Genomic DNA, 15,675 nt, shown 5'->3' on the forward strand with positions numbered 1-15,675 from the left:
ATTCATTCTCCTTACTTTAAAACTGCAGGCTAGGACTGCCACGTAAATTTCACCGAAACACTTCCGGCAGAGACCAAGGCCTCCCACTTCCTCCCGTTCACCACGGCACTCTGACCTAGCAGCAGACTCTACCTGAAGGAAAGGTTTCAGGGGACTCACAACATCCCACGCATTTTATTCTTAAAGATCTCACACCGATGAAAAGCAGAGCTGAGTTCCTTACTTCAGACTCTCTTGTGAGCTGGAAGATGAGCGATCTGACTGAGGCAGAGACACTATGCTGTCCGAGTTCTTCAAATGGGACTGAAGGGCCTTCTGGTAGGAGGACTCCAGGGTGTGGTATAAGTGCTCTGCTTCTCTGCTGAAGTGACTGTGGAAACCCCAGTAACATCTGCGAAAGCACACAACTTCTGTTAGAGTCAGTGGATTGTGACAGGAACTCGCTGATCTGTGGAGCACAACACACACTTCCTAGGCCTAGAATCCCGTTTAGCTGCTAATAGGCTTTATTAAAATAAAATAACATATATTTCAGTAGCAGCAGCAGTGTGGTATAACGAAGACAGAGTATGAACTAAACAGACCTGGTGTGAAACCTGGCCTCATAACTTACTGGTTTTTTGACACTGGGCAACATACTTCTCTGATCATCAGTCACGTTTAGAAAACAGGAATTAAAGGGCCTAGGTTAGAAAACTGAGGAGCATTAGGGAAGATGGAGCTAAAACATTTCAAACTGTGCCTACAACACGGAAAAACAAACGGTGGTGGTGGTGTTAGGTGCCGCCAAGCCAGTTCCAACTCACAGTGACCCTACATGTAACAGAATGAAACACTGCCCGGTCTTGCACCATCCTCACAATTGTCGTTACGTTTGAGCCCATTACTGTAGCCACTGCGTCAATCCATCTCATCCGGGGTCATCTTCTTTTTCACTGACCCTCTACCTTACCAAGCATGATGTCCTTCTCCAGGGACTGGTCCCTCCTGATAACGTGTCCAAAGTACGCGAGATGACGTCTCGCCATCTTCAATTCCAAGGAGCACTTTGGCTGTACTTCTTCCAAGACAGATTTGTTCTTTCTTCTGGCAGTCCACAATATATTCAATATTCTTCACCAACACCGTAATTCAAAGGCATCAATATTCCTTTGGTTTTCCTTATTCACTGTACAGTATTCACATGCAAATGAGGCCATTGAAAATATCATGGCTTGGGGCAGGTGCACCTTAGTCCTTTAAAGTGATATCTTTGCTTTTAAACACTTTAAAGAGGTCTTCTGCAGCAGATTTGCCCAATGTAATGCATCTTTTGATTTCTTGACTGCTGCTTCCATGAGCATTGCTTGCGGATCCAAGTAAAATGAAATCCTTGACGTCAGTTTTTTTCTCCATTTATCATGATGTTGCTTATTGGTCCAGTTGTGAGGATTTTTGTTTTATGTTGAGGTGTAATCCATACTGAAGACTGCAGTCGTTGATTTTCATCAGTAAGTGCTGCAAGTCCTCTTCACTTTCGGCAAGCAAGGTTGTGTCATCTGCATATTGCAGGCTGTAAATGAGTCTTCTACCAATCCTGATGCCACATTCTTCTTCATATAGTCCAGCTTCTCGGATTATTTGCTCAGCATACAGACTGAGTAAGTATGCGAAAGAGTAAAACCCTGATGCGCACCTTTCCTGACTTTAAACCACGCAGTACCCCCTTGTTCTGTTCAAACAACTGCCTTTTGGTGTATGTACTGGTTCCTCACAGGCACAATTAGATGTTTTGGAAATCCTGTTCTTCGCAATGTTATCTATAATTTTTTATGATCTGAACAGTCAAATTCTTTTGCGCAGTCAATAAAATAGAGGTAAACATCTTTCTGGTATTCTCTGCTTTCAGCCAAGATCCATCTGACATCAGCAATGACATCCCTCATTCCACGTTCTCTTCTGAATACAGCTTGAATTTCTGGTTGATGTACTGCTGCAGCCACTTCTGAATCACCTTTAGCAAAATTTTACTTGTGTATGATATTAATGATATGGTTAATAATTTCCACATCCGTTGGATCACCTTTCTTTGGAACAGGCACAAATATGGATCTCTTCCAGTTGGCTGGCCAGGTAGCTTCTTCCAAACTTCTCGGCATAGACGAGGGAGCACTCCCAGCGTGGCATGTGTTTGTTGGAACATCTCAGCTGGCGTTCCATCAGTTCCTGGAGCCGTGCTTTTCACCAGTGCCTTCCGTGCAGCTTGGACTTCCTGATTCAATACCTTCGTTTCTTGATCATATGCTACCTCCTGAAATGGCTGAATGTCGACCATTTCTTTTTGGTACGGTGACTCCATGTATTCCTTCCATCTTCTTTTGATGCTTCCTGCGTTGTTCAGTATTTTGCTCATAGAATCCTTCAAAATTGCAATTATAAATGCAGTCTGACATTCACTGATTTGAGGTACAGGCAGCCCCCAGCTTTATGAACGATTTCCATTCCCAAGTCTGTCTTTAAGTTGAATTTGTACTTAAGTCGGAACAGTGACGTACAGTTCATACCCAACATCCGTTAGTCAAATGTTTGTCTTAGTATACAGTTTACCTTTCTATGCATCAAAAACATTAAAGAAACACTTCCAGATACACTAAAATGTTTTTAACGTAATAATACAGTAATAACTATAAAAACGTTTTCATGCACATTGCAAAGTAGCATCAAAATGCACCACCCTTTCGTTATTACGAACCATTGTTTGTACCTCAAATTTTTAATTTGATATGCTTTACGGGGTTTGATTTGTAACTACAGGTTGTACATAAGTCAGATCTTTGTAACCCGGGAACTGCATGTATTTAACAAGAAATGTTCAGAGCTACTTGAACTCTATATTATGGTTAGAGAAACAGAAAAAATGGGGGGGGGAGGGAAATACAAGAGTTAAAAATAGCAAATCTACTCTTAACATTTTTTAATAACTATTACTAAGTCACTTATTTTGACAGGAACAACCCAAGATGAGGTTGTGGTAAGCACTTAGGAGTTACGGTGAGGTTGTCCAGGGAAATCAGAAACAAGGAAAACATAATTTAACTGTGAGCATAGTTCAGGGGGCGACGAGCGTCAGGTCAGGATGCATTTACACAGACACATAAGACTGGAGTGTTCCAGGCTAGTGAGGCTAGATTTTAACCTGAGTCAACTAGAAGAGTTGGTCAACTATGGAAATATAGAAGAAGCAGTCACAGATGCAAAGTTGCCCTGCCCAGGAAAGACAAAGTCTCAGCATCCAACATCTAGTAATTATAGTTACAAACAGCACAATTATTCCCCAGGAGGAACCCAGTGTAGGCAGTCACAGCCACGTGGTGGGCCATGACCAGTGCTGGCGGCCAAAGCAGCTCAAATGTGAGATGGAGATGAGCCACCCCTGGGACGTCACTGCCTATCAGGGCACCCCAACCCCCCGACGGTGATTCACATTCGACAACGACGGCTTCATGCTTGCAGAGACGTGACCCCAGACCCTCACGACAACAAGCTTCCGTGGGAAATCAGTAAGGTAGCTTTGGATTACCATTTGGCTTTTAACAGAGCTTAATTAAGAAGAAACACACTGATCAGGCATAAAGCGCTTTTCTAACTCATGGTAACTTCTCATAAATTAAAAAAAGGGCACTCTGTTGTCTACCTCAGTCCTGTTTATATTCAGATAATGTTAAGCCTGGGCACAAAACAACCTTCTGAAAAAAAAAAAAACCTAGAGAAAGATTCTGAAATGGTCTTTCTGGGTCATATTAAAGTCATGATTAACAAAACATGTTCTAGTAACGGAATGAGCGTTCAATGAGGCAACCCAGATAAGTCGTCTGAAGTATACAAGCAGTTAATCAAAGAAGAGGTGTACAATAAAAACTTACTTTCTGGCTTCTATCCTTGCTTCAGAATCTGCATCGTGAATTCCCTTCTTTATTGTTTCGGCTAATACTGATATGTGTCTAGACATTTGGAAAAGAAAGCAGTATTAACCTTAAACATGTGGTTTTCTGTGGATGAAAACAGGTGTGGGAAATAACTTCCAATGGTAACGTGGAACTTGGGGCCTCTGTGCCGAGGTTAGCCACCTAACACGTAGCATGAACAATCAGAACACTCTTGGAGAATTCGAGAACTTCTCATCCTGTCGCAGGACCTGACCTCCACACCCCACCCCGACCTTGGTAACTAGTGTCTTATGTAATTCATCCTTAACAGGTCACACTTATTTAACTCAATCTTTTATGAACCCAAACAACAAAACTCTATTTTTCCATGGTCAGAATTAGTTTCTATGGGAATAGAAAAAAATGAGCTAATAATAATCTTAACCCTATAATTAAACAATGTTTTTTTCAAGTTGCCCTAACATTTAACATGAACAATTTTATAAAATGTGACATTTTATAAAGAGGTATTCTCTTTAGCTACAGATTAGCTAAGAACAGATCATCAAAATGTCTTATGAATATTTAACAGAGCTTAAAGAAAATGACTGGGATGACGTTTCAATGAGTTTACAGAACAAAGACAAACGACCAATTTCACTAGCCCTCTCAAAGCCTCTGCCTCACCCCTTTGTTTACCCAGAAAACAACGAGCGCGCACCTGCGACACGGTGGACACCAGGCTAGAAGGTGAACAAACGTGCCATGAGGCCGTACCCGACCCCTTCAAGCCTTTTGTTCTGCTCACTTATCCCCACATTAAGTCCCTCAAGTCCACTTTCCATGTCTAAATCCCAAAACGATCACCACACAGAGTATAAGTACCCAAGCGATTAAAGAACAAGGAGTTCTGAAGAACATGTGTGGCTATTTTCTAGATTCAAAGTATTTATTTTCAGATGAAATAAATTCTGCCTCCTGGAGGTTTAGCTTTGTTTTCTCTTTGACCACTGCCATCTAGAATGAGACCTACGTTGTTGTCAGGTGCTGCTGAGTTGGTTCCGACTCATATGAGACCTATAGGCATACTCAGTTTATTAAAATTCCACTACTAAGAAAACATTTAATGAGTCATAAAGTTCTCCACAAACTATATAATACACCATTAAAACATGGCTGGCGTAAAATCATCATCATCTATTGTCTCTAAATTTAACTCAGAAAAAACAGGCAGCTAAAATTCATAGGAACTAAAAATGGCAACCTCAAAAAAAAGGAATCTGAAAATTAACAGAGACACACTTCCTCAAGAATGCTACCACAATCCTGCTCTGTTAAGAATGATACGAAAGTCACCACACACCACCCTGAATAAGGAGCGAACTTCTGACACCAAAAAAAGAAAACAAACCCGTTGCTGTCGAGTGGATTCCGACTCATAGTGACCCTATAGGACAGAGTAGAACTGCCCCATAGAGTTTCCAGGGAGCGCCTGGTGGATATGAACCGCCAACCTTTTGGTTAGCAGCCGTAGCCCTTAACCACTATGCCACTAGGGTTTCCAACACACACAAATAAAAAGCTTTCAAATGAGTGAAATTCCTCTATGGACCTGAGAGAGACACTTTGCAGCCAACCCTTCAGAACTGACAGGAACGTTCCAGAGCAGGACGAGAGGCGACAGAGCTAATCCTGCTTCTCGGCTGCACGTGTGTCCACATTCTGCAGCACACTCTTACTTTAATAACTGAAATTTATTCAAAGTTTCTGCCAATATTATGTGGCTCAAAACAGTCACGTACACAAATCCCTTAATTTCTTACAGAAAATGGGTTGGACCACTCACTGAGGTATTAAATCCCAAGATTCAACTCAGAGGAAAAAACCATTTCAAATCAGATGCTCACCGTTCCAGCGAATGTGTCTGCCATTCTTGTAAAAGTAAATCTAAAAATTCAAAGCAGCGCCTGAAAAGTGTTCAGAAAAATACATAGAACTTAGTAATTTGTAAGTTAGTGAAAATAAATCAGCTTATTTCTTTTTTTTCCTCCCCCTTTCTTCCGTTTTACTTATTTATTTTTATTGTGGTAACAAACCTAACGGAACATCTGCCATTCCAACAATCGTCACACGTACAGCTGAGTGACATTAATTACGCTCGTCATGTTGGTCAGCCATTACTCATCCATTCCCAAACGAGCTAATGTTTTCTAAGTGACCCAACATTACCTTTTATAACTGGTAAATTACTTCTGCTTTTTATTATTATGAAAATGGAACGTAAAGAAGGAATCAAAATTGACAGCAAGCCAAAGCAAATCCAAGTAATTAAGCCATTTATGGCAGTCACAGGACGGGTGACAGCTGCACTGGTGGGGACAAGGTTTCCTTCAATCAGAAACCGCTTCAGGGGACACTGCCGAAAGGCCTTATCACTGTCATCTGCCTTTATCTTATCCCGATACCGCATAATGCAGACTGTGTGCAGGAAGAGAACATCCGCGCACAGTAACTGAATCAGGAATCGGTGTTTGCGTTAATTTCACAGAACGCCTTGCACAAACGCATAGAAAATACAGTGAAAATCAAGTGTTCCCCACATTTCCCTGTAACAGCAACCTACGTGGTGACTAGAATTGATTTTCTCTAGCCACTCTGCTGCTTTTCCCCCTTCAATGTTTCCTTTGCAAGTCCTCTCATTTCTGTGATAGTTCTTGGTCTGGTTCCTGCACACTTCAGGCCCTGCCTCTTTATGATCTCCTTTTTTAATGTCCAGGATTCCTATCTTTATAGTCCTAGGAACCCCTTCACGGAAACACAAATCAGAAGGTAATCTTTCTCTGATGAAGTGACCAGAGATTCTTTCCCATGATCCTCTTGAATTTAAAATCTCATAATCCATACAATTCTTCACTCACTGTATGTTTAATAAACCTGTGCTAGATGCTGGAAATACAATGATAACCAAGATACAGGCCAGAAAGACAAACAGTCCAGGAAACAGTCACCAAGCAGTGCCAGGGCTCCACCAGACAGTGACCTAGCTCAGTCCCGGGGCTAGGAAGAGAGCGGGAGAGGGAGCTTTCTCAGAGAAAAAGACACTCAACTACACCAGCACCCTACCCTCATTCCTACCCGCCTTGTCCCTACCCCCCAGTCCCTACCCCTCGTCCCTACCCCCTAACCTATGCGATGCTCATTCTATTTCCACCCTCCAGCCACACCACTTCCCGGTTGGGATTTTTCACCTTTTTCCCACCTACTCCTACTCATATTTCAAGAAGTGGCTCAATTCTCAGCTCACCTAGGATGCTTCGCGGGAAGACATCAGCAGCTGGCTTTAATCACCGCCTGCCCTGAACCGGTAAACAGCTCCACACTATCCTTCGTTCCGTGAGTTTTGTAATCCCCACAACTAACCCACAAGCTTCTTAAAGGCAGGGAAACTGTGCAACCCATTTTTCACAAATTCGACAAGGCCAAGTGAGGCACAGGTTGAACTGTCTCAGGTTCTCAGGGAGGAGGGGCCTGGCCACCTGTCACCTGTGTAAAGGCGGGGGACTGAGCCAGATGACGCCTGTTACTTCTCTGCATGAAGACACAAGGTTCTGACTAATGTTCACGGACTAAACCCAGGCCAGGAATCAGGGTGTGTGTTCCAGAAATTGGGGGGGGGGGGTAGGGGTGACATTTTCATCGTCACAGTGACTCTAAGTTGTTACCAGTATTGTCAGAGGCTAGAACTGCTAAACATCCTGCAATGTTCCACAACAAAAAACTATGTCACTCCGGAAGACCAACAGCACCTTAGTGGAGAAATTCTGCCTTACACAGAAAAAAAAATCCTGAGCTTCCCCTGGAACCTACAACAGCAGTGGTGAGGATAATAACAGCAGCAGCTGCAAACACTAATACTGGTCACTATTTATTAAGCTTTCACTAAGTGCCGGGCCCCTTTCACCTCCACGAGTGGGACTCCTCACAACAGCCTGCAGACGGGTGCCCCTCGCTCCTCATGGACCACACAACTCACCTGAAGCCGGCAGGCTGGCAAGTTCATAACCGCACCTCTACCTTGCTGAGCTCACACTCTCACCTCTAGGGGAGCTGAAGCTGCTCCGCTCTGCTCCCAAGGAGAAGGTGGACTGTGGTTCAAGGGCAGATGGCATTCCTCAAGGATATACAGTTGGGCCATGCCGTTAGAAATCCAGCTTTTTCAGTGAAAGGACCAAATTTCTTTTCTCTAGGCTTCAGACAGTTAGATCATTCCCCTTCCTTTCTCCCTCTTGCCTTCCATATAGCTGTCAGTAAGATGGATCTCGCCACTTCACGCTTAGGAGGGCCCTCGCCATGGAAGCAGAGCCCCAGGAAAGCAGCAACAAGCAGCTACGGTGAGCTGGGCTCTCACCGGACTAAGATCCAACGTGGGATTCCAGAAACGGGCTCAGGAAGCTGCTGCCCAGGCCTGCCATTAATTTACCCTACAAGGTTCCTGATACTGCACATGGAGAGGCTTTAGTGGCATCCATGAGACAACCGAAGACTTAAACAAAACTATCCTGTGTATTTACATTTTGCTGGGAAGAGGGTCCACAGATTTTAAAAGACTCTCAAAAGACTCAGTGACCTAAGAGTCGAGAACCGCTGATCTGAGCTAGAACAGTCCTCATTCCTTACATGTGGTCTAGGGCAGCTCATTAGAACACAAGGCACGGCAAGCCCTGTGAGGAAGCTCTAGCCAGTTTCCCAGTGTGCACCTGCCTGGGACATCTGAGTACAGCCTCCAGGACTGTGCGGTGCAAGCAGGTGGCTGGTCAGGGTTCAGAACACCAGAAGTCACTATCGGAATACACAAACATACACCTCCTCCTCCCTATGGAATATTTAATTGTTGCTGTTTTTTGTTGTTAGTTGCTGAGTTGATTCTGACTCGGCAACTAACTGCTCCATAGGGTTTTCTTGGCCGTAATCTTAACGGAAGCAGATGACCACGCCTTTTCTTTCCTGGTGCCTCTGAGTGGATCTCACTGCCAGCCTTAAGTTAGCAGTTGAGTGTAAACCGTTTGCACCACCTGGAAACCTTAATATTAAATTACTGCCATTGATAGTTACGACATTCTGTTTCTCGCACGCAGTTACTGCCTTCATTCAGGGATTGGGGAAAAATGGACAGGGGGTCCTCTCCTTTATCCCTCAGTCCCCACACCCCTCTCTCTCTCTCTCTCTCTCTGTCACTCACATTCCTACAAATACAAACACAGGACAGGCTGTCCAAATTCACCTGTCAACTCAAGAACATTTACTGCAGCAACCTTAAGTAGTATTAAAAACTGCATACATTAACTTTTTTTCCACGAAAGGAGATTTGGAGTTTGTTACGATTTTTCAAAAAGTCCAAAACCAATGAGGAAATCCTCTAGAATTTTACCTTCTAACTGCAACAGACTTAGAGGTACAGTTGCTTGTTATGACAGGTATTAGCCTAGGGATGTGTGTGTGCTGTGGAGAAAAACAAACAACAGAGGTGAACAACTGAAAATACCAATCCAAAAAAAAAAAACTAAGAGAGCCACTTCCTTGTACAATCTACGTAAAGCAGATACATACTCAGATCAGAATTTCATTGAGTTTTAAAAGTAAAAAGAATTTCATTGGATATTGCCAAAGGCCACACAAAATTTACAGAGTCAAAACCAGGCAATACAATGATATGTAAGTAAGTTTAAAATTCAGAACAGATCATCACTATGAGGTTTCAATCAGCTGAACGCTGAGGTCTGAGCAGTTTTACAGGAAACCCTGTGACTCTGGCACTGTTTGGCACCAATGTATTCTGATATTGTTTCTATGGCTCTGGGTTTAATTTCTGAAGTATGAAGAGCAAACAGTAAAAACTAAAACTAATACAAAGTAAGTAACCCACAGGATCAGGAATAATTAAAATCATCAAGCCCCAAAGTTTCAAGGGGTGCCTCTGGGGAAAAGGGAAGGGGTGACAGAGAACACTGCTATTTTTTTCATTTTAAGCCTTTGTGAACCATTACGTTTTACTGAAAACTTGTGCATAAATTACTTGGATAATTTAAATTTAAATAAATAAGTGCTTAGAAAGCATAACTGAAGAGGATATTTTTGTTCCTCTGCTTATGGACAATTGACTTAATAAGAGTTTCAGGCGAATAACAAAAACACAGGCACAAATATCAAAATGGAAGGATGGAAATTAAAGAGGAAAGAATATGGAGAGCAAAACAACAGAGCAAAAACTAAGAAGCAGATGCTGAAAGACGAAAAACCAATGGTGAATCAACGATCAGCTGTTCAGTGACTACACGTCATGCCCGTAATTTACATCAAGGAAGATAAAATGTTCATATGCCGTAATTAAGTGGGGGGCGGGCCGGTGGGGGGGACAGCACTTTATGTACAGCAAGATTCTAACTACATATTAAAAAGAAAACGACTTGGAAAATATACTAAAACATTGGCACTGGTTCTTTCTTACATGCTAGAGTTACAGATGATTTATTTCCTTCTTTATCATTTTCTTTATTTCCAAAATGTGTATCGTTACAGCCAAAAGTGATAATCATGTTAATGAAAAAAACGCCTCTAATATTTCTTGTCACCACTAATTCCCACTTGCTTTCGTATGCATAACCCTAAAATATACTTACACGAATGATTAACCTAACTGCTACAACACCAGACGTGGCCATGATTTTGGCACTGTTTGGAATTAAATTAAAGATGGTTGGCATGATGGCTTCAGCTCCATGGTCAAACTTGTTCCCCAGAACCGATGACAGATGCCTACAACAAGGAGGGAATACCGGGCTGTACTTCACTTTCTGGTGAGCACTGAAGCAAATCAACTCTGTAACATTTTAGAGCCTTCATTTAAACTTAGCGAGGGGTAAAGGATGGGGGGTCCTTTACCCCTTTGCTTTTACTTTAAAATACTCTTAAAAAGCACTTCCAATGTGCACATAGAAGGCTTGGCAAAAAGCCATTAACCCAAGAGGGGTTTTTTTTTTTTTTTAAAATAAATCATTTCCAACTTATTTGTCGTAAAATAGTAAAAAACAATCAAACAACTTGATTATATACTAATAAACCATAAATATGAATAAGCTCCCTTACTCCTTTTTCCTTTTGGTCTTTTTTTTTTTTTTAACGTACTTCAGATTAAGGTTTACAGAACAAACAGTTTCTCATTAAACACTTAGCATACATATTGCTTTACGACATTGGTTAACAACCCCACGACATGTCAACACTCTCCCTTCTTGACTTTGGTTTCCCTATTACCAGCTTTCCTGTCCCCTCCTGCCTTCTAGTCCTTGTCCCTGGGCTGTTGCGCCCCATTAGTCTCACTCTGTTTTATGGGCTATCTAATCTTTGGCTAAAGGGTGAACCTCAGGAGTGACTTCATTACTGAGCTAAAAGGGTGTCCGGGGGCCATATTCTTGCGGTGGCCTTTTATTTTTAACATATAATATTCTTGCTTCAACATATGACTGTAACCAAAACTTTACAGAGTAGCAATGCCTCTTTATTGCTGTTGCTGCTTTGATATTCTGACATACAGTCTAACACATGAGTTTTAGCTGCAAACATAGATACAGGTCTAGCTAGCCTAAAACTCTACTGTACGATATGCCTTTAATGCCAACTTTATAGCTACAGTATTCTCTGAAAACAAACAAGCAAAAATTCTAATAATCATGCTATATCCTGCCAGCAAAATCAATGAAAGATCTAAGCAGAAACAGAATTTTATAAAATTGCATTTTTCTGCATTATTAATAACTGCTTCCAGTTTACAACAGAGGTTACAGAGCTGTACCATTGAAAAAAATAACATAAAAAATCTGGGATACTTTATGTAACTGGGCAGGAAATTTTGTAAGATTACAACAGAAGCATAACTGGAATGGGTCTTGAGACTAACTGGAAGTCACATTAGAGACCCCCCATCTGACACAATGCATGAGCCCTCAGTGAGGCATTCGGACGAGGCTATATCGCGAGGTGGAGAATGTGGCGCGTGGCAGTCCTTACCCCAGTGTGATACAAGCCTCCCGCACTACCTGAGACCGGAGATCCTTAGCGGATAGTTTAAAGGCTCCATCCAAGAGACGCAGATGTTGAAAGAAGTTATCATACTCAGCAGCACCAGCCAAAAGTAAAGACCGAATTTTTTTTAGCTAATGGGATAGAGAAAATTAGGAGAGATACAAAACAATTCTTCCAACAGTATATACTGAATAATACAAGCCATCAAATAGAAAAAAGATCAACGTCAAAGTTCAACAAATATCAGAATGGTTTTACCCAAAATAATCCAGCCGATTAATGTTAAACAATACATTGAACCAATCTACATATCACAAGTAATATCAAATATTTTTTATATGTAGTATCTAAGCACCTATGATAAATACACTACAGTTCTACAAAATGTGCTGTTGTTGTTTTAATTGGAAACATTTTAGCATATTTATAGATTCTATTATACAAATGATAAAATAACTAAATTCTTCATTTTGGGCTTGTAGAAGACCCTCCTACCCTCACCTTTTCACACACCCAACTCCAACAGCCATTTATTTAATAAATGAAAGGAACAAGCAATGCTATCTTTCTGTATCATGCTCCACTGCATCGTTATTAAAATGCTAATCTGAATTTGAAACAGAATGTACAAATCTTTTACCACTTCTCTTCTTGCCAGCCAGCTATTGTAAACTAGCTTTCCTCAGGCAAAACAGATTCTCACTTTAATATTCAGCCCGCTTATTTTCATTAATACATTTTTAAAAATAGAGGCACAACTTTTTAGCAAGTGATATGAAGAAAGAAAGGCATATTGAGGGATATGCACTGGAAATGCCATTAAAAAGACACTTTACAGAATCAGATCTTTACTAGGATGGGCATAGAGGCTGGCACCACAGTCCATAGTTAGAGCTCTGTTGAATGAACAGGATATATCTAAAGGTATAAGTTGGTATGTTTTAAAAAGAGAAATAGAACTGAGGTACTCTACTAAAAAGATAAAGTGCTAATATGGTCATTTACATTCAAAATATCTACTATTTAAAGCTCATAAAAGCTGTACTCTGATTTCATAAAAAAGTACTTAGAATATTTAAATAAACCTAATGCAAATGTAACCCCATGAAGTCAATGGCTTACAGCATTTACTCTTTGCTCCCAATCATGCTTGTCATCAGACAGTATTTCCCTAATTTTGTTTATGGATTCCTCAAGGTCTCGAGCAGAATAAATCTGTAAGCAAAATTAATTTACAATCAATATAAGAAAATTCACATAATAAACAAAGATTACTTTTTAATTACATACAGTAAGTATAAGAAATGGTCTCATTTTTAAGAATTATCTGTAAATAACATTTCAGCAGATTTTTCTGAGAATGAGCTGCTTTTCTGCTGGGAACGTGTCCCCACGAGATTTGCTGGCCACGTGTGCACAACCCTCTCATGCATACACAGCTTCGCTATAAACTTCACGTGTGAAAGGACAAAGATGCCTGCAAGGGACAGTCACTGATGCTCACGTGATCTGTTACTCCTAGTATCGTTTCTAACACCACGCAAGACCTGTAACTCTAAAGTCTACTTTCTCATTTATTCCCACAACTTACTTCTGAGATGGGCAGGGGAATAATCAACCATGAATGAGGCACGCTGGGAAGGTCAAGCATTTCAGAATGAACTGAGCCTCAGACACTTCTTATCTGGATTTATATACATACGGAAAGCAAGCAGCAGATGGCAAGGGATCACGCAGTCAATGCTACAGAAATCCAGCACTGAATGTGGGCTGACGAAGGACATTGTTACCTAGTCCCCGTCAGCACATGAAGATACTATGGCACAAAACAGGAAAAAAATCTCTGACTATACTCCAGCTGTTATACTCTTTCCTCTAGCTGTTAGGTACTTAAGCGAAGCATCAAAGATGGTAGGAAGCAAGCTTTTATTAAACCATTCTCTATAGCTTCCCGGGCACCCAAATTCTTCAAATATACAAAACTTTCTGAGAAAAATTCCTCAACTAACTTGCTTCTTTCTTCTCTACCTTAACCTTTTCTTTCTCTTTTATCTGAACTGCCCCACAAACTTATTCCTAGAACAAGCAACTTCTCTCCAGTTTTTACTGAGAGATCATCTTGGGCCTTGACTTTTGTTCTTCATTTCAGATATAAAGGGCTTCGACATTTTCTAGTCTGCAACCTCAGATATCCTTTAGTCTAGAGAGTTAAAATTATCTGATCTAGTAAGGAACTTCATTTAAGGCATATTAAAAAAAATGAAACTGAAGAATGAGTCTATCTTTGTTTTTGATCATACTCAAATCTCCACACTCACCTGTACTACAGGTACATCATCAAATGCTTTAATAAAGTCCTCTTCATCAACAGCACCAGCTCCTTCTTTTGCAGCTGTTGAAAAAATTAATTTTAAAAACTTAATGTGTAACAATGCATAAAACACACTGGAGAAGTCTAAATGTACACAATCAATATTACATTTTAGAAGATGCACCTCTATTTCTTAAAAGGCTTATTAAAAATTCAGACCATCTTACAATTGACAAACATTATAGATTTCTAATATTAAGTATTCCACAATGTTATCTATGTTAGCTTAAAGTCATTTAGAGACTACTTGTTTAGGCAGGGAGAGGCTGGATTTTAAAGTATTTAGATGATTTATACTGTATTAATATACAAATCTTTTGAAAGATTCCTAATATAAAACTGTATTCTTTAAGAAGTCAATTAGATTACATTATCGTAAGGAATATAGCATAACAAATTTGTAAAATATTCAAACAAGTTCTAAAGAACTTAACAGTTTCAATTTTATATTACTATCAAAACATTTCCATTTCCTTGAACTCACGGTAATTATCAATTTTTCGTTTATGCACTGATTGCTGATTTCCCCCATAAAATCACTGAATTAACTACCTACCCCAGGATGTTTTTGCATACTTACAAGTTAATTGCTATCATTTGGGGAGAAAATTACCTTTTTTTTGCTAATATGAATGCCGCTTCACACATGAAAATCAGGTGACATTTTACCAGGCTTTGTTTTAATATAGTAAAGTGTCTACGTTCCAAATGAGCGTCTATGCTCACTCCTGTAACCCCGATTAATGACTTACACTGAGTAGACTAACTGCTCTTCTAAGAGCTTCACACCAGACATGCTCTCTGGCGTTTGGGGTCCTGACGGACTGTTTGAACAGAAAAGGACTTCAAAGACCATTCCTGGTAGCAGTTACTGTGAGGTATCTGGGTGAAGATCACGCATACTGTGTGGGAAAACTACTATAAACAGACAACAGGTCTTTGTGTCTCTTTTTGTGTAAGTGTTGGATTCCACAGGACGCAGCCAGATGCACTGAGTACCTCCTTTGTGCAAGGCACCACACCACATTCTGCAAAGAACTCAAAGACCAACCGCACTCCCTCAGCTCAAGGATCTGACGAGAAGGATTCAACGAGGAAATCCAAGGACAAAGGATGAGGGCAGCGCTGAGGTGGAAGACAGGGCTGATAATTCTGGCATACTCTACACAAGGGAGATTTGGAAGAAACACAGGTGAGGGACAAGGGGAAGAAAAGTCATGATCAGACTCCGCTGTCAGTACAGCCTTTCTAACGTCAGTGGTCTGACTGTGCTGTCAGTACAGCCTCTCTAACGTCAGTGGTCTGACTGTGCTGTCAGTA

General features: G+C 40.8%; 1 protein-coding gene across 12 annotated transcripts in view; it reads right to left on the reverse strand.

Moving 5' to 3' along the window:
- The window catches only part of CLASP1 (cytoplasmic linker associated protein 1), a 350,733-nt gene that overhangs the window by 118,782 nt on the left and 216,276 nt on the right, over window positions 1-15,675 (reverse strand). For all 12 annotated transcript variants that reach the window (XM_023742167.1, XM_023742168.1, XM_023742166.1 and 9 more), the window contains exons 10-17: window positions 14,303-14,376; window positions 13,107-13,199; window positions 11,970-12,115; window positions 10,583-10,718; window positions 9,334-9,404; window positions 5,813-5,872; window positions 3,903-3,980; window positions 224-391 (exon numbers count right to left, since the gene is read on the reverse strand). In XM_023742167.1, the coding sequence (XP_023597935.1) occupies window positions 224-391; window positions 3,903-3,980; window positions 5,813-5,872; window positions 9,334-9,404; window positions 10,583-10,718; window positions 11,970-12,115; window positions 13,107-13,199; window positions 14,303-14,376 (826 nt within the window). The remainder of the gene's footprint in view (window positions 1-223; window positions 392-3,902; window positions 3,981-5,812; window positions 5,873-9,333; window positions 9,405-10,582; window positions 10,719-11,969; window positions 12,116-13,106; window positions 13,200-14,302; window positions 14,377-15,675) is intronic.

Source organism: Trichechus manatus, unplaced genomic scaffold, assembly GCF_000243295.1.
Source record: "Trichechus manatus latirostris isolate Lorelei unplaced genomic scaffold, TriManLat1.0 scaffold00203, whole genome shotgun sequence".
Taxonomy (NCBI): Eukaryota; Metazoa; Chordata; class Mammalia; order Sirenia; family Trichechidae; genus Trichechus; species Trichechus manatus.